This window comes from Ischnura elegans, chromosome 7, assembly GCF_921293095.1.
Source record: "Ischnura elegans chromosome 7, ioIscEleg1.1, whole genome shotgun sequence".
In the NCBI taxonomy this organism is placed as follows: Eukaryota; Metazoa; Arthropoda; class Insecta; order Odonata; family Coenagrionidae; genus Ischnura; species Ischnura elegans.
Genome location: NC_060252.1, coordinates 23,689,679 through 23,714,207, shown reverse-complemented (window position 1 = coordinate 23,714,207; position 24,529 = coordinate 23,689,679). Strand labels below are relative to the sequence as shown.

Genomic DNA, 24,529 nt, shown 5'->3' with positions numbered 1-24,529 from the left:
TAGAGAATTGTGTGAGGATTAATAAAATATCCCTCTGAAGGCCGTAAAAATCACCATTTTGAACCATTTATCTTTTTTTTCCCGGCGGAAGGTCTCCGCACCTCACGCTTACCCTGGCGGGTATGCAATACCACCAAACCCCTTAGTATTAGTTGCACCTGAAACCCCTCCTTGCCTTAATTCCTAGCTGCCCCCCTGCATGGCTCCGTATCACACATTGTGTAGGAACGTGATCTCGGACTTGGGATCGTATGGGCTGGAAAGATGTGTAAAACTACTGTGACACCCGAAACCGAATTAAGAATGTCAAACCAAACAGTTACATTGCACAAAGGAGCGCAGGAGGCAGTGGTAGTGGGATGTGGTTCCGTGAGATAGGTTCTTGGATGCAACAGTTTGAAGCCTTTGGTATTTTTGCATGCGAGGTTGCTCATACTCATTGTCAGTCATTATCATCAGTTAGTGCTGCTCAATTTTTTTTACTCCCTTCAAGATGGAACTGAAACTTTTTATGAAATCAGTTGTGAAAAAGTCATATTTGCATTCATTTTTTATTTTAATTTTAGATTAAAGCATCAAAGACTTAATTTCTCAGATAGGATGCTACTACGGTTTCATTTTGTTTCATATAAGCTGAATTCAAATGGGAGTGGAATGGACGTAAGAAAAAGGAAAACAAATTAACCAGGGATGGAGATAGGTGGTGTGGGGAAGGTGCAGATTGATATCAATTAGATTTTCTTCCAATCGTCTGCTTTCGGATAGGTCTATCCCATGTAAACCTGTTACAACTCATAGTTAACTTTGCACTTTACCCACACTGTCACTCTCTGCTGTTGTCTCATTAGCAAGGTGCTTCTCCACTTTCCGCCAAAGAAAACACTGCAGTCTCGCAAAAAATGTTCCAGGGGATACTATAAACACTATGTGAATCACTTGAGAGCCTCGATGTATTTATATTACTTGAGGTGGCACCGTTGTTACATGGAGGATTTGTTAAAAGAGTGAATGGGTGATTGAAAACCAAGAATTAAACTTTAGGGAATTATAAGTGGAAAACAAGTCATTTACTGTGTCTTTAGTTGATTTAGTGAGAAATATGGCCCCAATTTGAAAATAACGAGGTGGCTGACTCTGTGTACCATCTACTCCAAGCACATCAAGAAGCCTACTTTGAGTCGGTGGTATGGTATGTGCTATTGACCCGGCAGTGGTCGCGTGGGGTGTCCCAGACACCCCAGCCTTATAAAAGCACTATTTTTTCTTGCAATTGTGACTGCAATGATCTGTAACCTCCTCTAGCTGATTTTTTAAGCTTTCTGAGGATACATGTAAAATATGATTATAAAATCAATGCAAGTTTTTAAGAAAAATTACTTTTGTCAGAGCTCTGCTGAGTGGGGTGCGCCAGACACCCCACGCGATTGTTCTCGTTACAGTTTGCCGCCTAGTATTTATAGTCGCCTTGAATGATTTTCATGCATTTTCATCACATTTGATAGCTACTCTTTCTGAAACTGACGACGAAAGTTGTCTTTTTACGTTTACGTAAGGAAATGTTTATGTATTGGTATATTTTTTTTGCCTAAATTCATGTAAACAAATAGAAAGTAAGTTATTTCTAATAATGTTACAAGGATTTTTCTCGAAGTGATCCACGAAAAATCGATCATGCAATACTTTAAGCACGTTCATTCAGTACACTATGGATTCCTGCAGTCTTTCTGTAAAAGGAAAAAGCTGATATATTTTGACTTTTGATTGAAAATTTGAAGGAGGGGTTATTTGTTTCTGACGTCAGCCCGTGTAAAAAATGCGATGTTTTAGAAGTGATTTTTTGAAGGCTTCGTTCAATTACGTTAGTGCATTCACAAAAATCATTATTTATATGTCTCTGTGAATTTACCATTGAAGATTGGCCTTATGATACCTACATATATCATTTACAATTCATACTAGATGTCAGCTACCTCTAGTGTAAAAGAAAGAGACTTTGTCTTTTGAATGAATCTTTGAGGGAAGAAGATTGATTCTGATGAAAAAGAAGATGGATGTCATATGGCTGCGCATGACACGTACACTGGATAGCAGTGCAGAGATGATGAACTTTTGTAAAAGGGAAAAGAGATTATGTACGTTAGGAAGTATGGAGTTACAATGTGGAATACGCAGGGATCAAAACCAAACATAAGAACATAAAAGTGTAGCAGTGTTACTGAGAAGAGTGGACTTATTGGCAAAAAAAATTGGATTCAAAACACGAATGGTTTGTTTTCTTATGATGTTCACGGTAGAGAAAATTGTAAATTGCACTAATATTCCGATAGAGTAAGTCACTGAAAATTATTCTCGTAAAAGAGACACGAACGAAAGACTTAGAATTTCTGAATAGTATTTTACTTTTAGCCGGGGCAAATAAAACTGAGTAACTGATTTTTTTATTATTTTGGAACCACAATGGATTAGGAGTGGAAATATGCTATTCATCCATGAGCCATAACATATTTCTCTTTTCCCCTTTATCTCTTCGTTTCGACAACGTGACTAATAGAGCAGAGAAAATGAAAAGTGACAAATTAGCACCAAGCAGAGATGTATTTGAGATGTTTGCTCGCAATACACGGTAACATTATAGAATTGGGCCATGAGAAAAAGCTGTTGAGCAATTGATTCCTTTTCAAAGAAGATGTTCACATAGGCAATATTTACCTTCCAACCCCGCAAAATGTAGCATCAAATTCTTTGCATTGGCAAAAATTCGACTGTATGTGAACTTTGAGATGTACCTACTCAGGGTGACAACCAGAAGGTCCATTTTTTATAGATAACAGTCCAAAAGAGGTGGTAAAGCGAATGTTTTCTTTTGTAATCAGAAACGGTAGGAACATAATCTGAACTACTGGTTCAATGATATTCCGCAAGCAGATGAAATTCTAAGCAATAATTTGACGGTTGCTGGAACAGTGCGCAAAAAGATTTAGCACGGAAAGTCGTATATGTAAGAGAAAGAAGAAAATAGCAGCTTATTCTGGTTTAGGGAGAAAAAACTCTAGTTTTCTGCGTCGTAAAATGGTCAAAAAATGTAATTCTTTCGCCAACAATTCACAGATATTCCTATCAACGAATCCAAGACGAACAGATAATAAAAGAAAACCGTAAATATTAACCTTTTATAGCTCCACTAAAGGAGGTTTGGCCACATTAGAGAAAATAGACTGTACCTATCATACAAACAGAAACATCAGGACCATTTTCTTTCATTTGCCAAACACTGCTCGCATCAGTGCACTTGTTGCACCTAGGTATTCCAATTCACAATCAAAAATGCAGATAAGTTTTCTTCGTAAGATAACTCGATCCTTAACTTTTCCATTCAGTAAAATTAGATCGATAATGAACGCGATGTCCAGAGACTTGAAAAAATAGAGGAATATGCGTGAAATGAGCCTGAGAAAAGGATGAGGAGAAAACAAGAAAAAAAGTTGGAAGATGTGTTTTTCCAACAGATTTGAAAACAAAAATATACTGTGAACTATGTTAGAAACTAATGCGTGGTACATAATTGCTGAAAATTTTGAGAAGTGATTAGAAGCAAATAAATAGTTTACATGATTTATTTTCTACATTCTTTAGATTCAATAAAACTTTTCAATAGCGCGAAATTGAACTTCTGTTGAGGACTACATATTTGTTAGTTTACCTTTCCAATGATGTATATAATTTGTAACAGGAGTATTTCAAAAGTTATAAGTGACCGTAATATCCTCGTACATTTTTCCTCAAGAAAACATTTTGATAAATCGATTCCATATCGATAAATAAATTATTTTAGTACATTTATTAGTATTAACGTAAGGCAAATAGAGGTCGACGCTGAAAATATGATGAGATACAGTGATTGATGTTTATAAAAGTATATGCCATTTATTTACATCTCAACATTTCAACTGTGTTCTTTGGCTGAAAAAAATGGCAATTTTTCCGGAGGAACTGGGACTGCCTACTGGAAAATAGGGTATTCAAAAATATTTTATTAAAAAAATAAAAGTTGAATTTATGGTTTGAAATATATAGTATAGCCATTCCTAAATAAACAAATGATACGTCGAGATGTGAAATTTTTAAATAATATATACTATTTGAAAGAAATTGAAGAAAATCTTTTGGGGTGTCTGAGACACCCCACGCGACCGTTTATGTTCGGAAAATGGGCGCGACTACCGCCGGGTTAAGCAGTACTCTGCATGGTTGAACTATACGTAAGGTAGACGTGATACTTTTTGGATCAGACCTTGTAGTTGACTAACGAAACAGAGTGAGAAAACAGTTTGAGTTTGTGGTGAGATCCATTATGGCACAGCTCAGTCCTGAGTGAGCCTCAGTGAGCTCCAAATACTGAATAAAAGCACTAATTAAATGAATAAGTACACAATTTGTCAGTGTACTTGGCAGATATTCAAGGTTGAAATTTAATTAAATATTTGTGTTTTCCTTACATCCCCCCTCCTGATGTAAATTCATGGTAACTTCGGTGAATGAAATGTTCAATGTTTTTGTGGTCATTATTTGTTTGAAACTTAATGGATTGCTCACGTTTGGTAACGTCTTTCACAGATGATGCTGCCAGGGTTTTCGTGAAGTGGGGTGAAGTTGCTCGATTGCTGTTTATAGTGGATATCAAAGATAAGTGAGTTATACAAAAGATTATTATCAAATCTTATTTAAAATGTCCTTTTTCTGTTGTAGAGTACAATTCGTATAAAGAGAAAAATGATAAATGTAGTGTAATGGAGAATCAAATATTAATTATTAAGCTCAAAGTTTTAAATCTTTTTGTGCATGGGCTTAGTTTCACTATCGGGTCATTCCATGTCAGTTCACCCAGGCATGGCACCCACCGACTCGGATTTTAATGAAATTTTTGTCACTGGCTACTATCACCTATCTGATAACCCATGTAAAATATTTCCACTCTCACTCTCATAGTTTGCAAGATATGAGGAGTCAAAGTTTGAGATGTTTGCTCAGAAGTGGCGCTAGTGGGAGTCAAATTCCAGAGTGCAGGGCACAGGGTAAAAATTCATAACTCAGAAACCACATTATATATTTGAATGAAATTTTGACCCCCTGTCTATCCAAGTGCAAAGCTTCCATAGTAATGTCTTTTATTCCCCTTGCATTGTTATGTTAGCCAAAATGATGTCAACAGTGGTTAATTAACCGATTTTTTTAGCTCAAAAACATTACTTCATATTTTCAGAATTATCACCAAAAGGCAGAGCAGTTAACTCATCCAATTTTTTTTTAAATTGAAGGTTAATATATGCTCCAATATACTGTGAAATAAAAATGGTGGTGTTTTGACTGCCACTATGAGTATTTCAGGTTTTACTTTTTTTTCTGCCCCCGTGAGAGGGATTTTGGACACGTACTGTAAGATAATAAGTATAAGTGTATCCATACCTTCATGAGGATATATTTGAAATATTGGTCAGTAAATCTAAGACCAAACATGTAATCTAGTGAATGTGGCTCTTGTTCATACAATTTTTTTAAATAACAATACTTGGCTTGTGGCAGCGGAGGGGAAAAGAGTCCAAATGGCTCAGAAATGTGAAATGATGCTTTTTCCTGGAATTTACCCATTTTTCAAGTGTTTAGCATATGGAAAAATTGGTATAAACATACATTAGACTCTTACTGTGCATTAAGAGGATAAATGGAAATACTAATTTAAATAAAATTATTTAAATAATACACTTAAATGTGTTTAAGGCATCTCCCGAACATCTCTGGAGGCTCTCTCGGGCAACTAAACGCTTTACAATACCACCAATTCCATCACATGGGGATTTTCCATATGGGTGCATAAATTTCACTTTCACATCATGTTCTTCCTCGTGTTTAGAAATCACTAATCCAAAAAACCAGAGGTCATCATAAGCACATGCAATGTTCAAGTTTGTTAAGATCTGTGAAAAAGTTATTAAATGAGTCCCGCTGAACTGGAGTTGTACAAAGTAAGCCTCACTTTCACAGAAGAAGTATGGCCTTCGAATCTCTTAGTGATGGAAGAGCTGGCAGTGCAAATGGTATTACTTATAGATATGCAGCAGGTTGTCACCAATATCCACATTCCTTGATGGCAACTGGAGTATTCAATTTCTATTTCACTGGGAGAGATAATGCTGACATTATGTGCCACATTGTTTTCTCCCCTGCCTCACATATGATTGTATTACATGACAAACTTGAGAAGGTTATACAATCCCACCTATTCAGCCTCACTTTTCAGTGTTATTCCATCTCCCCAAGGGATAAGAGAATTAAGTGCAACCTCTACATAAGGAAGAATAAAATGTTACAATATATCACAGTGAGGGCATGATAAATCAAAATAGATTCTAGGGTACCATTTTTAGTCTTCTGCCAAATCTTCTTGTGTGAAGATGCTCCATGGGTTTCCAAGTTTATTCTGTGTGTACGATCAGAATATTTTTACCTGTACATTAATTGTGTGTGCTATGAGTTAGGCGAAGCTGCTCATTGTGAACTTCAACATTAAAAAAGGTTAGTGTCTCCACTATGCTTCAAAATGAGCAAATTTTTGAACTATGCAGCATTGGAAAAGTAACTGCATCTGATTGCCTCGAAAAAACCTGCACACCAGTGGTGCAACTGAACAAAATTGAGATCATGAGTATACTTGAAAAACAGCTGTTATATCTCAGAAGTGGTGTACCTGGGGAAGTCCTATCCAATGTCTGCGAACATCACAGAATATACAATGTGAAAAAGTATGAAACCTACCAAATATATTGTCTTGGTCCTTTTAAGACCCACAAGAAGAAAATATCAAAATCACTGAGAAATGTAAGTTTTAATTTGCAGAAAAGGCCTGTTAAATCCCAACTCTTCGGAAATTAGTGCCAGGAATGAAAATATGCCAGCCATGTAGGGAGGAAGTACAGAAACACTCCAGGTTTGGAAATGAGCTTTCTGATGTTGAAGAAGTAGATAGTGACAGCAATGATAGTATTTTGAATTTTGAAACAACATTATCCCCAGAAAAATCAACTGAGCTACTTAACAGAATGCTGCAAGATAGAGGAGTCACCTTTAAAATTTCATGGCATATCATCTCATCTCACAGAAGGTCAACCTACGCTAAAAGGAAAGTAGAGTCAACATGCAGTAATTTTAAAAGGAAAGTTAAAAGAGTTCTTGATAAAGAATTATCTCCAGAACAGGATGACCCAAAACTGCCAAAAGAACTACTTCAGAAAGTTCATGATATGGATGTGCTCATAGACTTAATCAAACAAAAAGTTGACACATCAAGCACTCATCAAGGAAAGGTACATCTGTTATCATTGGTACCAACTTCATGAAGCAGGAAGAAAGTAATGGAAGAGTTTCATGTGAGTGAGTACACTGCCCGCCAAGCAAGAGAACTTTTCAGAGACAATGGAAAATTGGCTGCACCTGAATTGAGAAAAGGGAAGGCAAATATAAAACATTACAATTAGTTAGGACTTTCTATAAAAGTGATGAGTACTCCAGAATGATGCCTGGAAAGAAAGATTCCATTAGTATCTCCAAAAATGTACATGTTCAGAAGAGATTATTACTTGCTAACTTGAAGGAATTGTATTCCACTTTTAAATTTGACTTCCCCAGAATTAAAATTGGCTTTTCTAAATTCTGCAACCTAGGTCCAAAATGGTTTGTGGTAGCAGGATCTCCTGGAACGCATTCAGTGTGTGTTTGCACAATTCATTAAAATGTCAACTTACTGCTTAATGCCTGTAATATAGAGGAAACAAGCCAGGACCTAATTGGTTATTTAGTGTGCTCTAGAAAAAATAGGGACTGTATACTGCGACATTGCTCTCAGTGTCCTTCACGTGAAAAATTGAAAAGCTTACTGCTGAAAAAGTTTGAAGAATGTGACCCCGGAGATGAAGTTTCATACAGTCAGTGGGTTTCCCGTGACAGATCTCAACTGGTGAACTTCACTGCGATATTTGATGAGTACAGATTAACTTTAATTGAAAGAGTGGAAAAACTGGTGCCCCATTCATGTATTACGAAGGTACAGGCAAACTACCTTAAGCAAATGAAAGAAAATCTTGGACCCCATGAAGCAGTTGTTCTCCTTGACTTCAATGAGAACTACTCATATGTTATCCAAGATGAGGCACAGGGGTATCACTGGACAAGTGATAGTTGTACGGTACACCCTGTTGTGATTTATACTCGAGATCACCTGACGAAACAGCTTATTATTTCCAGTTTATGCATATTGTCAGATGATTTGGAGCATGATATAGCTTTTGTTTATGAAACCCAAAGAATTATATTTTGCTTTGTGAAGGAAAATTTTGCTTTAGTCAAAAAATTGAGTTACTTTAGTGATGGTTGTGCAGGATGGTACAAGAATTGCAAAAATATCTCAATCTTTGCAAGCATTACCAGGATTTCTCTTTAATGGCATCATTTACATTCTTTGCTGCAAGCCATGTAAAATCCCCATGTGATGGAATTGGTGGTATTGTAAAGCGTTTAGTTGCCCGAGAGAGCCTCCAGAGATGTTCGGGAGATGCCTTAAACACATTTAAGTGTATTATTTAAATAATTTTATTTAAATTAGTATTTCCATTTATCCTCTTAATGCACAGTAAGAGTCTAATGTATGTTTATACCAATTTTTCCATATGCTAAACACTTGAAAAATGGGTAAATTCCAGGAAAAAGCATCATTTCACATTTCTGAGCCATTTGGACTCTTTTCCCCTCCGCTGCCACAAGCCAAGTATTGTTATTTAAAAAAATTGTATGAACAAGAGCCACATTCACTAGATTACATGTTTGGTCTTAGATTTACTGACCAATATTTCAAATATATCCTCATGAAGGTATGGATACACTTATACTTATTATCTTACAGTACGTGTCCAAAATCCCTCTCACGGGGGCAGAAAAAAAAGTAAAACCTGAAATACTCATAGTGGCAGTCAAAACACCACCATTTTTATTTCACAGTATATTGGAGCATATATTAACCTTCAATTTAAAAAAAAATTGGATGAGTTAACTGCTCTGCCTTTTGGTGATAATTCTGAAAATATGAAGTAATGTTTTTGAGCTAAAAAAATCGGTTAATTAACCACTGTTGACATCATTTTGGCTAACATAACAATGCAAGGGGAATAAAAGACATTACTATGGAAGCTTTGCACTTGGATAGACAGGGGGTCAAAATTTCATTCAAATATATAATGTGGTTTCTGAGTTATGAATTTTTACCCTGTGCCCTGCACTCTGGAATTTGACTCCCACTAGCGCCACTTCTGAGCAAACATCTCAAACTTTGACTCCTCATATCTTGCAAACTATGAGAGTGAGAGTGGAAATATTTTACATGTGTTATTAGATAGGTGATAGAAGCTAGTGACAAAAATTTCATTAAAATCCGAGTCGGTGGGTGTCATTTTGAAAATTTCTGGGTGATTTGACGTGGAATGACCCTATCCAGTTTCAATCCCATTTACTAAAGTGAAATGCTTTTAAGGTCATTCCATTCCCCTTTGGACTGAGCCCAAACTATTGTTTCCCAAAGTAGAGAATACCAATTGAAGTGTTTTGAGGGTGTAGAAAGAAACATCTCAACGATGGGCATTTTCAGAATAGTGGTTTTGAGTCCTTCTAAATATTTGTGGCCACATTTTACTGGAAGAATTGGAGGCAAATAGATGTTTCATGGATATTTTATAGTCTTTGAATTATCCAAAATTGTAATTGAAATATTGGTTCAATCATTGATTTAACAGTAGAGCTATAAACATATAATGATTGCCATTATCATTATTTTTGTAACCATGGGGTTTACTGTATAGATAATTATATAAAAATTTGGGTGTTCTTCCAATTTAGTAAGAAATAATGTTGGAATTTTCGGCAGTAACTCCTGTTCAGAATCGTTTTTCATAGACCACGAATTTGCCTTGCTTGTAGCATGGAACTTTTGAATTCTAGCATCCGCAAGGCAATCATATTTTGACTTCAATGCTCAGAAATAGAAATTAAAACACCTTCATATGGTACACTTCAATGGTGGATGGAGGCTGTGTATATTTTCTTGTTATCTTCTCGTTGATGCCTGTCTAATATCCCTCCATGGCATTGTGACAAGCCTGTATTAATAATCCTTATTTAAGCCAAGCGCTACCTGCTAGCAGCCAGCATCGCAGCGGCGCGCCCCAAGGTCACCTCACACAGGAGAGTGAGAACCAGAATGACGTCACATGGGCTTTTCCCTGCATTCATACTTAGCCGTCGTGTTTTCGCGCACCTGAACATTTTCACTTTTCATTTAATCGCGAAAAATAGATATCGTCATTAAAAAATATAAAAGCGTGGAATGCGTATTCCAGGAGTAATAATCTTTCGATTTTGGCAAAAAAAATATTAGGAAACCACCCTATGCCCATGAAGGCCTAAGTGAGGAAAGAAAGGAAAAGAGAGCCTTGAAGGTGGTCTGTGATCTTACTTAAACCCTTTTGCTGCCATCAACGTACCTTCTCTTCCTCCCTGCTGTGCACTCACAATGCATGTTTTCGCCAAATGAAACAGGTTTCCGGGGAGTGAGCAGCGGCGAAAGGGTTAAGCTTGTTCATAATTTTCTGTTTAATTTCAAACCAAACATTTAGGACATTGGTTGATGATTATCCAACGTGTTTTAAACTCTTCTATGCATATAACTTTTCTCATCCACGAATAATCCAAAGATGGTGATGGAGTGGACTTTTTCTATATTGAAATTTTTTTTCAATTGTCACATCCAGTGTAAAGAGGGCCATAAAAGAATAATGGAATGGTAGGCTAGCACCTCAAGGAGTACATAGTATGCAACCGCTAACAATCAAGGGATTGAATAGTCAGGGTAGGAAGGGAGGGTTCCCAATTGTCCATTCATAAAGATGAGAGGGGCCTGGGAGAGCAGATGAGGAGAGGTGGTTGAACTTTCTTGCATGCCATTCCCACAGTCACTGGTACACTCACATGAATACATATTCCTCAGCGGAAGGATTAATGCATGCTGCTTATTGTCACCCTGTTTCCACAGGATCTACAGTTTTGCACCATTAAGTATTGATAGAATTCTTAAATTCTTTTTCAGGAAACGCTTAAGATATTTGCAAGTGAGGGCCATTGAAGGAGGAATGACTAGAGAGATCTGTTCATCTGAGCAGCCACCAAAAAGTAAATACTCTCACCTAGGTCATATATGCTACTATCACCTCTTAAAACAAACCTCTGTACAACGAAACATCTATCTGCTTGGGCAGGAGGAAAAAGTTAATTTTGAGGATACTTGTCCCATTGAATAAAGTTGTGGGATTGACTTAAAAGGCCCAAATATCTGAGACTTCTTGACTATTTCAGATTCTGTCAAGGAGAGATAAGAATTTACTTCAATTTAGGAATTACAAAATTGATGTTTTCTCAAATGATGCATTATTAACTACAGGAAGTGCAGTAAACTGTTCTGTCTTTCAGTGAGCCTTTCGGCCAATTTTCCCAAGTGACTGATGAATGGGTTAAACATCCGAAAACTCATAAAAACTGATTTTGTCGGAATGACGTATTTGCTAAATTATCCAAAACGTTCCACCACCTACCAAACGCATTGATTCTGAGTAGTTATGCTGTTTTTGTAGCTTTCTTCGGTGATCAAAAAATATAATGGGAATAAAATCACATTATCAATATTTGGGGAATTAATACTTTATAAAATTGTAAATCCCCCATTTTTTTTTCTTTAAATATGTTGATACTCAACTAGATTATTCCTGGTAATTACTCTTTACCTGTTTAACTTCATTAAATACCACGGAAACAAAAGAAAAACTGTGTGTGCGAACTATTTATAAGACTTCGGTAATGAAGGATCTAAGGTTTTCCCAGCGAATAGACTGGAGGAAGAGTTCCTGGGTTTCCAGCCAGGTCCAAGGGTTTTCCAGCACCGACGTTTGGAGAGCAAAGTCTGCCATCGTCTTCTGGGTGAATGGATTAAGCCAAGATATGTCCGTCCTATATACCGTCGCATTGGGGTCAGGTGGGCTCTGATTGGTCTACGGTCGGGCCAATGCGTGTCCTCTCTCCCTTCAGTTTTTGCAGGGCTGGTTTCCGCGCATTGCTCAGATGGAAGCTGGCGTCTCTGTTCATGTTTTTCTTTTCAAGTCTGATTTCCACTGCCTCCTTTACGACACGGTCCCAGTAATTGTTAGCATGGCATATTATTTCTGTGTCTTGAAATTTTATCCGGTGTCCGTTTTCTAAGCTAAGCTCGGCCACCGCAGACTTATTGGGGTAGTGCAGTCTGATGCATCTCTCGTGCAAAAAACGGCTGAAGGAACAAGGTTTTTCAAAGCTATCAGTTAAGTGATGACACTAATTTTGCTGAAAAAGGAGTAATTTTTCCAGCCTTTATATCAACTCACCAACCTGTCTGTTTGTTTGTCTGTTTGTCTGGTACAAATCTTGTAACTCAAATTTGACTCACTTCCTGTGAAGCAAATATGCTGAAATTTTGCACACTTCTTCATTTCCGATGACAATACATGAAAATATAACTTTTTCTCTCCAACCCCCCTTTAACCACCCCCCAGTCAACCTATAGCCCCCCAAAACATGTTTTTGATCTAAGAAGCTCCAAATGGTCGATTTTCGTGTTTTGCGACCACAGTAAAAGTTATCCACTTTAGGCATATCCACATAGTAGGCATTTAAAAGCATAGGGGTGGCATTTTGAAACATAGGGGGCTTACCATTCACTGAAAATTTAATAAATATAGTGACTTTTTTAATACGTCACTTTTGGTTTTTCGGGGTCACTGAGTTTTTTTGCTTTGTGTCATATATAAACGTTGCTCATCCCCTGTAATCTAAATATAAAGGCTGGTTTAAAAAAAAAATTTTTTTATAAGAGCTTATTCCTTTAGTTTCAAAAATGTACCAAGGATAGGAACTACTAAGTACATAATTCATTGTAGAAGCTCAAACAGAGATAAAATGCTGAGAAAACATTGAAATGATTTTTTGAAGTAATTTTAAAACGTAAATTTTCTCATTTGGCATTATATTTTTTATCTGATTATAAGAAAAGTCAGGTTTTACACCTTGAGCATATAAAATATTGTGCATGTGAAGCTTGTAGGCTTGCTCGGAATCAAAAAATTTTTTTTCTAAATCATGACTTAAAAATTAAGGGGGTTGTATATTTGAGGGGATAACTATATATCTATAGCTACAAATATACCTCTTTTACTTTGAGTTACCTGAAATTTTTTTAAGTTAATTGAATGCTATGAATGTGGTCTGTCATGTATTTTATTGGTGTATATTTCATTATTCCTGTCTGTATCATTACCTTTTGTGTGTGGTAGAAAGGAAGAAAAGGAGAGAAAATGAGGACGAAGTTCCTCCACTCACGTATGAGGAACTGGCCCAATTGTTGCATCAAGCTGATGCTGTACGGGTCTCTAATCTTGCGGAAATCACATTGGAAGAAGAGCCAGCCCAGCCAGTGAGAACAGACAGAGAGGGTGTAAGTGTGTGTGGTTCATGGTGTCTCAAGATGTAACAATTGCAAGCTCTTATTATTGCCCTAATTTGCCCATATTCCCTTATCTGTTGGGATAGTTGGTTATGTGATACAGTAGAAGATCAATTATATGGAAAAGTAAATAACCGAATGATCTAAGCAATAGAAGTTTTTCCTGAGTTTTCAAAAAATTCTATTTGTAAAGTTGCATCACCAAAATATGGCTGTATAAGTGGTTAATGTGCTCTCTCAATGCCTGGAAATCATCACAATAATTCCATTAGAGCTAGTCAACTAATTTGCCATTCTCTTCTGTAAAATATTTCATTACGCGATACTTAGGTGTAGTGATTTTGCTCTACAGAATTCATACAATGTCTATTCCTTGTACACTTGATGAGGAGAGGAATGGAAGTGGGTTGAAGTCAAAATTGTGACTGCTGCACATCTAAAATTACCTAACATCTATCAGAGGAGATGTTCAGTTTTACAATTGTGTGGCACAGGAATGGTAATTGTTTATTTTCCTCCTTGAAATACAATTGCCTACTTTTTAATTCATTGAACTCCAACCATCATTAAGAGGAATTCTGCCGATGTCTAATATCTATGTACAATCATTTTGCAGCTGTAAGAATCAACACTTTTTTTTAAACACGTTTCTTCGGATGCCGTTTTTCCCATGTGAAAACTTCCTTTTCCAGGCAGAAGTTCGTCTTTTTTTTTTGAAATTTCACTTTAGTGAAATATCCTGTTGCCTTAAGTGCGGGAGCCTTGCAGTGGTTTTAACATTGGATATGTCAATCTTCTTTCACTGGTAGATGTTTTGAAATCACTTTTTGCCATTCCCAATGCCCCATGTTTGGAAACTGGAATTGAGATAAGCAGTTCCATTAGAAGAGTGAAAGGCCACCCTGCAGTATGCTGTCCAGTTGGTGGTTAGGTGGGTGACCCTTGCCTCAAAGCATTGTTACCAGCCTCAGTGGCAGCGGGGTAAAGTCCTTGCCTGTCACATTTAGAGATGGGAGGTTTAAGTCCTGTCTGGATAGGTTGCACCTATTTTGGGCATGTATGTTCATGTGTGTTTAATATTTAATTGGAAACCCTGACGTAAAAGGCCAGTGGTTCTGTTTTCGGTGGTGCAGGATTAAATAAATAAATAAAAGAAACATCAGAGTTTTGTCATTTCTTAATTAATTGCAGTTTGGTGGTGTGGAGAGTATGTTACCTGAGCTACAAGACATTATAAATGGTGTGGAGTCTAGAGTCATCCCTCAAAGGCCACCTGCTGAAGCATCAACAGCAGTAATCACTGGGCCACAGGTGTGTTCTTGAATGAATGAATCTAAATTCAATTATTCAAATGAATCATGTACTTTCAGAGTAATTCTTCGACATACGAACAAGATGCATTCCAATACCTTGTTCGTAAGTTGATAAACTTGTGCAAGGCACCGGAAAGTGTTATTATCCTGGAGAATGCAACTCTGCATTACCATTTTGCATTAACTCACGGCCGTCCAGTTTATCCATGGAGTCGCTGTACTGACGTGTTGAGCAGTTTATTGTTGAGGTTATAAGAACTGTGACATTGAAGCATGCGAATAAGTTGTCAATTTCAGTTACATTTTATGCTACATTGCAGAATACAGAATATATTTTTAAGTGTATCACAAGTTACAACAAATTAACTGATGATGTTGTCAGAAGTTGAGGGAGTTTCCCTCTTTATTCTAATGATATGCAGTATGTAAACTGTGCGGCCCTTCAAAATTAACCTTGACCACTATTGTTTTCAGTGAACACCTGTTCGTGGATATATTTATGCCAAAAAAAGAATAGATGAGACCCAGATAGGGTAAAAATGTTGATTTCTTATAAATCAAAACCTGTAGAAAGAACCAGTGGCTGCCTGATGTATTGTGACATATTGGTCGATCATGCATTCTTTAACAATGTGTTATTTAAAATTTTTTGCTAGGCAAATAAAATTATGGAGTTAAGTTTTTTTTACAGAGCTTTCCTGCTAATTTACATCATTGGTGAATTATTTTCATTCACTTCTTGTGGTTGTTCATTTAAATTTGCCAATAATTCAGATAATAAAGAGTTCATCCTTGGAACCGAGTATCGAGAACTGAAAACCAATTGGGGAGAACTGGACCGGTACCAAAAATTAAGAACCGACTCATCATTAGTATAATTATATGTTTAGTTTTTCAAAGGCATGTTGCACAGTAGAGATGCAAGGGCAAGCTTATAGAACATATCAGATGCATAAATGTGTAAGTTAAAAGTATTTAAAAAAAGTGTTGCAAAGGAATACAGTATACAAGAGTAAAGAAAACAGATATTACATATTACAAATTGTTCATACACATTTATGATTCAGGAAAATATTCAATGACGATATATTGGCACATGTTAAGACGGCATTGAAACAAGCCTTTTTTAAAAACAGAAATTCTCTTTATATGTTTTACATGGTTTGGTAATGTGCTGTTTATTTTGTGCCCAATAAGTAATGTCAATTTCCTTAAAATACCAGTTAAGTGGCATCGAAAGTGTGTTACCCGAGGTTCAAGACATGATTGGAGTGGAGACTACGGCAGTCCGCGGTGCACCCCCTGCTGAAGAACCAGCTGCTGTTATGGCTGAGGATCCTCGAGTGAGTGTAATGTAGTCTGAGGTTTCAGGCGAGATGGAGTGGAAACGTGACGTAATGAAAAAGCAGGAGCAATTTCCACAATTTTACATTTATTAATACTACCGGTTTCGCTTTTCAGCATCATCAGGTACAAAAATATCAAGTGCGCTACGCTTAAATAGGAAAGGCAGGATGGGGGTGGTAAGATGGGAAGGCAGGGGAAGGTGAAAGGAGGGAGGGTGTACAGTCACGGAGCTTGGGAAAACCAAGGTTGGAGTTAGAGAGGAGTATGACGAATACACTAATGTCTTCCTCCAAGGTAGGTGACCGGACCAGGCAACTGGAAGAGTTGGAACCCAGCGGAGAGGGTACCAGGGCCCTTCCCACCATCCCCTTGGAGGAAGACATCAGTGTAATTGTCATACTCCTTTCTAACTCCATCCTCGGTTTTCCCAAGCTCCGTGACTGTACACCCTCCCTCCTTTCACCTTCCCCCGCCTTCCCGTCTTACCACCCCCATCCTGCCTTTCCTATTTAAGCGTAGCGCACTTGATATTTTTGTACCTGATGATGCTGAAAAGCGAAACCGGTAGTATTAATAAATGTAAAATTGTGGAAATTGCTCCTGCTTTTTCATTGAGTGTAATGTGCTCGTACAACACAAATGTGTTAACTACTGTCTGATTATATATCTATTTTGTGATCAGTGATATTTAAGGGAGTATGATATTTTATGGTCATTCTTTGAAATGCCTCTTGGTTAGCTATTTTTTTAAACATGTACTGAAGTATTCTCAAGTGATTTCAAATTCTTGTAATTTCTTTAAAATCTGCAGATAAGTGGCATTGGAAGTGCGTTGCCAAAAGTTCAGGACATAATTGGTGTGGAGGCAAAAGAAGTCCCTGCTGCACCACTTGCTGAAGAACCAACTGCAATTACGGCTGAGCAGCCACAGGTGAACGTAATAAGCTCATACATTGACCACTATCTGAATGTTGCTTTTGTGGTCAGTCAAACAGCAGACTCCTGATTATCTTTGCTCTCCACCAATGTTTTCCACGATCTTTATAAAAAATTAATCGGACAGAATAGCGCTGCAATTATTGCATTTTAAAGCTAGGCTACATTGAGCTTATTTCCATGAGAATTGCGTTTGTAAAACTGAATTATTTTATTCATTTACTGACAAGGAATGTTTCAAGTTAACTTGGACATCTGCTCTAGCATTGCAGAAGATGGCAGTGAAAACATTTTAATTAATTTTAAAAGTTTCCTCAATAGTTAACCTATTTTAAATTAAGAAAAATGTTATCTTGTTAATTTCAATGCATTTTTCATGTCCCAAATGTGCATTTATTGCTGTGGCCTTGCATGCGGTTGAATATAGTGCAAGGGAACTAGAGATTTGGTCTCGCTCAGGCATGTGTACGCCACCTCCACTCAACGTCAAGCGAGAGACAGAGGGAATTGTGGGAGTGGAGGGAGAGGGGGAAGAGGAAGCAGAGACAAAGGAAGTGAAGATTGCATGACTTAGGCCCGTATCATAAAAGTCCCCTCGAAGTTGAAGTTGAGGATGGCCTCGTTTGAAGCCGGCCTAGCTCGACGAGGAGATCCCTCGACCGCGTCATATCATAAAAGTCTCCTCCAGCTCGGCTCATAGGAGGAGGGGATTGAGCCAGCGGAAATGACGCATTGTTGAGGACGATGTTTCTGGTTTCAGAGTTGACAGTCTTCCAGCATTGTTCCATGTCCATTTTTTCGAATCGTATTTGCGCAGACATGCGCAGTAGCGATATACCGAATGCGGCCGTGGATATACCCGCCAATATCAACAATAGAAACAGAAATGGCTAACAAGGGGAATTCACGACCTTCGAGTGGCCGATTGAGCTCAAATTTTCTGATTCGGTAGATCACGGCTATCAATTAAATATGCCGAAGCAAGGCGACGCACTTCTCAAAACTTTTCGAGAAAAAAGCAATTAAAAATCGTAAAAAACGGGTCTACGGTATATATCCGGTATTTCCTTACCTTACACAAGGCAGCGGTGGCCCAGTGGTAACGGAGGTTGACTAAGGAAGTAAAAGGATGGCGAGTTCGATCCTCGCTCACGGTAATTTTTTATTTTATTTTTCAAGGATATTATTGTTTGCATTTTTATAGATTGTTTTCTTATCTTCGTTAGCTCAATGGAAATATTTTTAATTCATTTTTTAAATAACAATAAGTGCTGAAAGGGGTAGGAAATGAAGCAAGGGCTATATAATAGCCTTTCCAAGGGCGATGTTTTTCTTTATTTGTTCTGTCTAGGTATATTAGGGTATTGCGAGTGTAAATTGTCTTCTGTAGGAGTGGGGTCAGAGTAATGACATTTAAATTATTAATTGGGAGGGAAATCCACCCTTATCGACGGATTATGCTTTCATTGAGAGTTTAATTGAGAAAATTATCCGTAAGCGTGAATGACGCGTGTATACCGTAAAAAATACAAGGCAGTCGATGCGGCGGAGGAAAGAACGCGTTCTCCGTTTGTTCGAGTAGCATCCCGAAACTTGCAAACGAAGAATTTAGTAAAATAAAAAAGTACCGTGAGTGAGAATCGAACTCGCCGTCCTTACATCCACAGTCAACCACCGTTACCACTGGGCCACCGCTGCCTTGAAGAAAATATAGGGAAATACCGGATATTTACTGTAGACCCGTGTTTTCCGATTTTTAATTGCTTTTTTCTCGAAAAGTTTTGAGAAGTGCGTCGTCTTGCTTCGGCATATTTAATTGATAGCCGTGATCTACCGAATCAGAAAATTTGAGCTCAATCGGCCACCCAAAGGTCGTGTATTCCCCTTGTAAGTCATGGCCAGGCAGGAGCAGGAAATTTTGTGCAATTTGGTGGTCAAGTAAGTACAAGGACGTAATTGAGTCCGTTTTAAGCAAGGCAAGATGTTGGCAGAAAATAACGGAAGAGTTTAATAATCGTGGACGAATAATCATCATCTTCTCGCAATGGCGGAAGTCACCTCAAACGTTTTGAGCCGACAATAATCTAACCTCAAAGTTTGAGCCGAGGCTGGCCTCAAAATTCGACGTTTTTGAGGTTGAGGTCGGTTTTATGATATCGCATCTCCTCCTCCTGACGACAATGAGGTGGAGGCCGGCTTCGAGGGGACTTTTATGATACGGGCCTTACAGCCAGAACTTGCCTGCGTTGATAGTTTGCTGCAGTATTTGGAGGAAGGAGAATAAGAGTTCAATCATGTAAATACCAATAAAAGATTGTCATCGGGTAAAGAAAGCTATCAATGAGTACAGGAAGCAGTTCAAATTAATAGACTATGTTGCATGAATAATAATATATTATTTTATGTGCATAAATTAGAGGTGTGTGAATAGATATCCGCAAATACTCGAATACCTCGAATACTAGAAAGTATTCGATATTCGAGAACCCGAATAGTTATGCTAAAGGCACCATCTCAAATATGTACTTTGAATTTCGCGCCGTACACTGTTGCCCGCACGTCATTGGTAGTTGACTCGGAAAAATTTAGAGAACTGTAGTCATTTAGTGCATGCAGCGCCGTTATTGGCAAGTTGACGAATTACATCAAATTCGTGGATTAGAGCGGTGAAAAGAGTTCGACGTGGGGAACCGAAAATGATCTGTTGAAAGAATCTGAAAATCCCTGATTCCCCCACCAGGAGAACATCAGTGCTGTGGGATAGTAACTACATAGCACAATTTCCAAAATCAGCTACCCCCTTCACCCGTCAGCCCTCGGCCCCTCCTCTGACGCTTTCCTCTTCTCCGAAATCAAACAAAAGGCACCAGCTCGCGCAGGGTTCGTATTACGAAGACCATAAATCAAAAGATTCAAAAGAAAATATCAAGTTACAGGAGAATAATAGAATCGTGTTTCACCCTTCCTTCTTTCTCCCCCACTGACCTTTTTCTGCCAACCTGCATCGAAGTTCCCCATTTCTGGATGTCAACCGCTGCATGAGTCATCTATTAGCACAAAAAGTGTCCTGCACCTCGATTCTGTAAATGTGATATGGCCGTCACAAGCGGATTTCGTCAATGTATTCACGGCTTTGACGCTGGAGCGATTCTGAAACTTTTTAGTGACGTCACTCTCACAGCCGCGTCCGTGAAAGTATTCACGCCCAAGAGGGCCCGTGGTAGCTTCGTCGCGGCAATGCGCTCTAATTTTTCATTATGAATTTACGCTGTGATTGATTATTAATAGCACATTATTCATTAATTACGATGGTGGCTATTTCATATTGTCACTTCCCATAAGTAATATGTATTAAAAACAAATAAAAGAAATGCGTAAAGTTAAATTTACATTCGCGTCCTATTTAAATTGATTGGCCTTCATTGCGATTGAAGTTGGTGGGAAGTTAAACCTTGCGCTGAGGGTTTGACAATTATCTTATATTTGTGCATCTTCTAGAATGTACAAGTAAAATACTCACAACTTAATGTTCATAATAATTTGGAGTAGAACCAATGGTAAAAGTATTGTGCGGTACTGAATGTTAACAGATTTATTTAATATTTGTTTCGTAAGTTCAAGCCTTCGATTTGTTTTTATTAACGAGAATGGAGGCTCTTTACATACCTCCGCTACTTTTGCATGAGCATCAATGTCGACGGAGGCAATAGATGCACATACTTCGGCGGCAGATACGCGATATCAACAATCCCTGCGAGACGTGAGATTGGCGATGGATCACTGAGTTCACACCACGATTAATTCGTAGACGATTAGATGGCTTGCCGGGGCATACTTTAGTACGTTAAGATAAACATTGATCATCTATTCCATGCATTATTGCTGCCGTTCAGTAACACGACCAACATGATTCGTTTTTCTGTTGACACAATAGAAATACTAAGACATGTAAACATCTCGCCCTCTAGCAGAAACTGTTAATAATCTACTCGTATTCGCGCCATAAACATTTTCATCAGTATAAATCGTGAATAGTGGCATGTGCTTGCATAATCAGACACATATATGTATACGCACCACAGCGCATTTAAAATTATGTACTGAAATGATGAGAGCTCAAACGCATACGAGAATGAACCATTATTAAATAATAAAATAACACTTGTTATCATTCCGCGTAAGCATTAGCTCCATACTATGAGGAAATAAGAGCTAATTGTGCAATTACGAGCCCGCTACGTGATAACTGACTTCGATACGCAGCACTTGACAACATATAAAAGAGGTAATATACAGTTTATAGCTACAAACTAATTAAGCAACCGTAACTTATCATTAATAGGTACTTTTAAAAGAAAAGACCTCACTCAAAATTGAGTAAAGAAGTATTATTTACTTTGGGAGTGAATATTCCACGGCATTGTATATGTTTCTCTATAGTAACTGAAGTTGCAGTTGGCCGCTGAAGTAAGTTTGTACCGGAGATTCTGATTCGTTCCTCGCGTCCGCACAGCTACCAACATAAGAAACTGAAGTGATCGTTCGCAATCCGTCAAACATCTCACGACACAGGCTTACAGGATCGCTTGAACGTCTTTCACGGTGAGAGGCGTGAGAACTCCGCTGTGGTTCGAACCACGCGAAGCACAGGTATGACATTTACAGAATCGAGCTGCAGCAATGGGTTTTGGCAATTGATAATACACCTTTATTGGATTGAAATATTAGTAATGTGCGCGTAACACATGTTTTCCGAATATCGGTGCCTCCTCTCCCCATTTTTAGCCCTGACACTCGGGAGTTTGCTGTATTTAAGGAATAAAAAAATTTTTGTAGTCAAACACGCAATAATATCCAGGTTCTGTAGGCCTAAGTATATTATTATTTATTATTACATACTGTTATACATGTTACATAAATATAGATGGAAAATATTATGTACCTGTAAATGCAAAATTTGCTGTTTTTTATGAACATGAAATTTGTGATTTTTACACTGCTTTCCCCCCAAGTTCATTTACCATTTTTTTAAGTCACTATACTTACCCACTCACTGATTAACGCTCTTGTGATTATTCCTGTTTATATTTTGAGACTGTTCCATTTTTTTTATATTATTTCATGTTATTAGTCTCCTTTTCATAGAAATAATTGCTGCAGCTAGATCTGAAGTTATATCAAATTGAAAGTGATGTCAATTTCTTAAAAATCTGCAGGTAGGTGGCATTGAAAGTGTGTTACCTGAGGTTCAAGACTTGATTGGTGTGGAGACTATGGCAGTTCCTGCTGCACCAACCGCTGAAGAACCAACTACTGTTATGGCCGAGCAGTCACAGGTGGGAACATTATACTCATATATTTACTACTACCTGATTGTTTCTTATTTGATTAATCACTTAAAAGAAATATAATACCATGTGGTTATTCTTTTAATCGACTCTTCTCTAACTAATTTTTCTGTTGTCAAACATGCATTGAAGTATAGAAAGTTCTCTTCACAGCTGAGAAAAATAGGATTAATTAAATAGTAATGATTTGACTTATTGTGATTGGGTACTTAGCATCTTGATTTTGTCCAAAGATAGTATTGAAGTACCAACTAAATCTGGAAGGAAAAATATTTTGCCAACTGGTTTTTCAATTATCTTAGGCATTGATATGGATTTTTTTAAATTTTGAATTGCATTTGGATTTCCTGTCTGTTGACAAATTCACTGTAGCCATTTAGTTGCTCGTTCAGAAAATATTTGACTTTGTTGTGACTGCGTTTTTTCCTCAAATGGGAGCCCCACATTGTCTGAAATCACCACTCACCGTTTCTGGACTCCCGTCAGCAATTTTCACAAGTCCAAGTAGGCTTCTGCTCCAGAGCAACTTGTTTCCTCCATGGTATGTCAGTAATAACCGGGGCATACTTGTCTGTTCTCCTCCTCAACAATTCACTGGTTCCAACCTAACAGTGTTGAAAACACACACAGGCACCCCACATGGGTGCACAAACGAGTCAACAAAAAACTAAATAGTGGAGATCGTGGAGATGGAGGGCATTTTTTTCAAAGCATTGGTCATGGAGGAAATTTTTTTTAATGTATATGTTTAGACACATACAATTTTTTATACAGGCTTTAAATTTTATGTGGGCAATACATTTATACAGGCTGTCTACAAGAGAGTAAGGAACAAGATTTGCCGCAAAGCGAGGAAAGCTGGAGAAGCGTGGATGAGGAACATATGTGAGGACATGCAAAACAACCTTGTACTAGAGAAAGTGGAAGCAGCCTTTAGAATAGTGAGGAACAATTTCAGTAAACGAATCTCTAGATTTAATACGTTAAGGGACAAGAATGGGAATATTTTAATTGAAAATGAAGACAAAGCCTAAGGATGGAAGGAATACCTGAATGAACTATATGTACAATGGAAACAAACTTAGCTAAAAATTATCGAAGAAGAAAGTGAAGCAGAAAAGGATGACATGGGAGCAAGCATCTTAAGATCGAAATTCAGCATTGCAATAAGAGACCTGTGAAAGGAGAAGGCCCCAGGAATAGATGACATCCCAGCAGAGCTAATAAAAAATCAGGAGAAAAGGTCTTAGCTCATCTGTATAAAACTCTCTGCGATGTATACTCAACACGAGATTCACCTAGTGACTTCAAGAAGAACATCATTATTCCTATACCCAAAATGGAGAGAGCTGAGAAGTGCGAAGATTTTAGGACCAAAAGCCTGACGGCACATGCATTGAAGATTCTGATAAGAATCATTTAAAGGAGAATAGAACAAAGAGCAGAAGAATTCCTGGATGAGGACCAATTCGGATTTAGGAAAAGTTAGGGCACAAGAGAACCAATTTCACTTCTTAGGCTGCTCATAGATATGAAAATGGAGAACACTTTCATAGCATTTGTTGATTTAGAGAAGGCACTTGATAACGTGGAATTGAATACAATGCTTAGAATTCTGAAAGAAATTGTAGTGCTCTACAATGATCATGGAATTTTTCACAGTTTGCATAAAAACCAAGTAGCTGTGGTCAAATATGAACCCAACTGTTCAGAAGCATGAAAAGGAAAAGGGGTGAGACAAGGGTGTACACTTTCTCCATAATTTTTTATGTTTACATCTAGAAAGCCATCAATGAAATCAAGGCTTTGGTTTTAATTGTCCACGGAGAACAAATTAGTATGCTGCAATTTGCTGACAATATAGCACTCATAGCTGAGACAGAGAAGGATTTGAAGAAGACTTTGACAAATATGGAAAGGACAATGGCCAGATATCAGCTGAAAATCAACAAAAAGAAGACTTA

General features: G+C 37.7%; 1 protein-coding gene across 2 annotated transcripts in view; it reads left to right on the top strand.

Annotated features, from left to right (window-relative positions):
• LOC124162695 (titin-like) overlaps nt 1-24,529 on the top strand; it is a 66,318-nt gene that overhangs the window by 3,184 nt on the left and 38,605 nt on the right. Inside the window, exons 3-9 of one of the 2 annotated variants that reach the window (XM_046539294.1) lie at nt 4,615-4,687; nt 11,183-11,265; nt 13,452-13,612; nt 14,813-14,932; nt 16,158-16,277; nt 17,093-17,212; nt 22,434-22,553. In XM_046539294.1, coding sequence (XP_046395250.1) covers nt 4,615-4,687; nt 11,183-11,265; nt 13,452-13,612; nt 14,813-14,932; nt 16,158-16,277; nt 17,093-17,212; nt 22,434-22,553 — 797 coding nt within the window. Of the gene's footprint in view, nt 1-4,614; nt 4,688-11,182; nt 11,266-13,451; nt 13,613-14,812; nt 14,933-16,154; nt 16,278-17,092; nt 17,213-22,433; nt 22,554-24,529 lie in introns of both variants that reach the window. The other variant, XM_046539293.1, reaches the window with a different exon arrangement.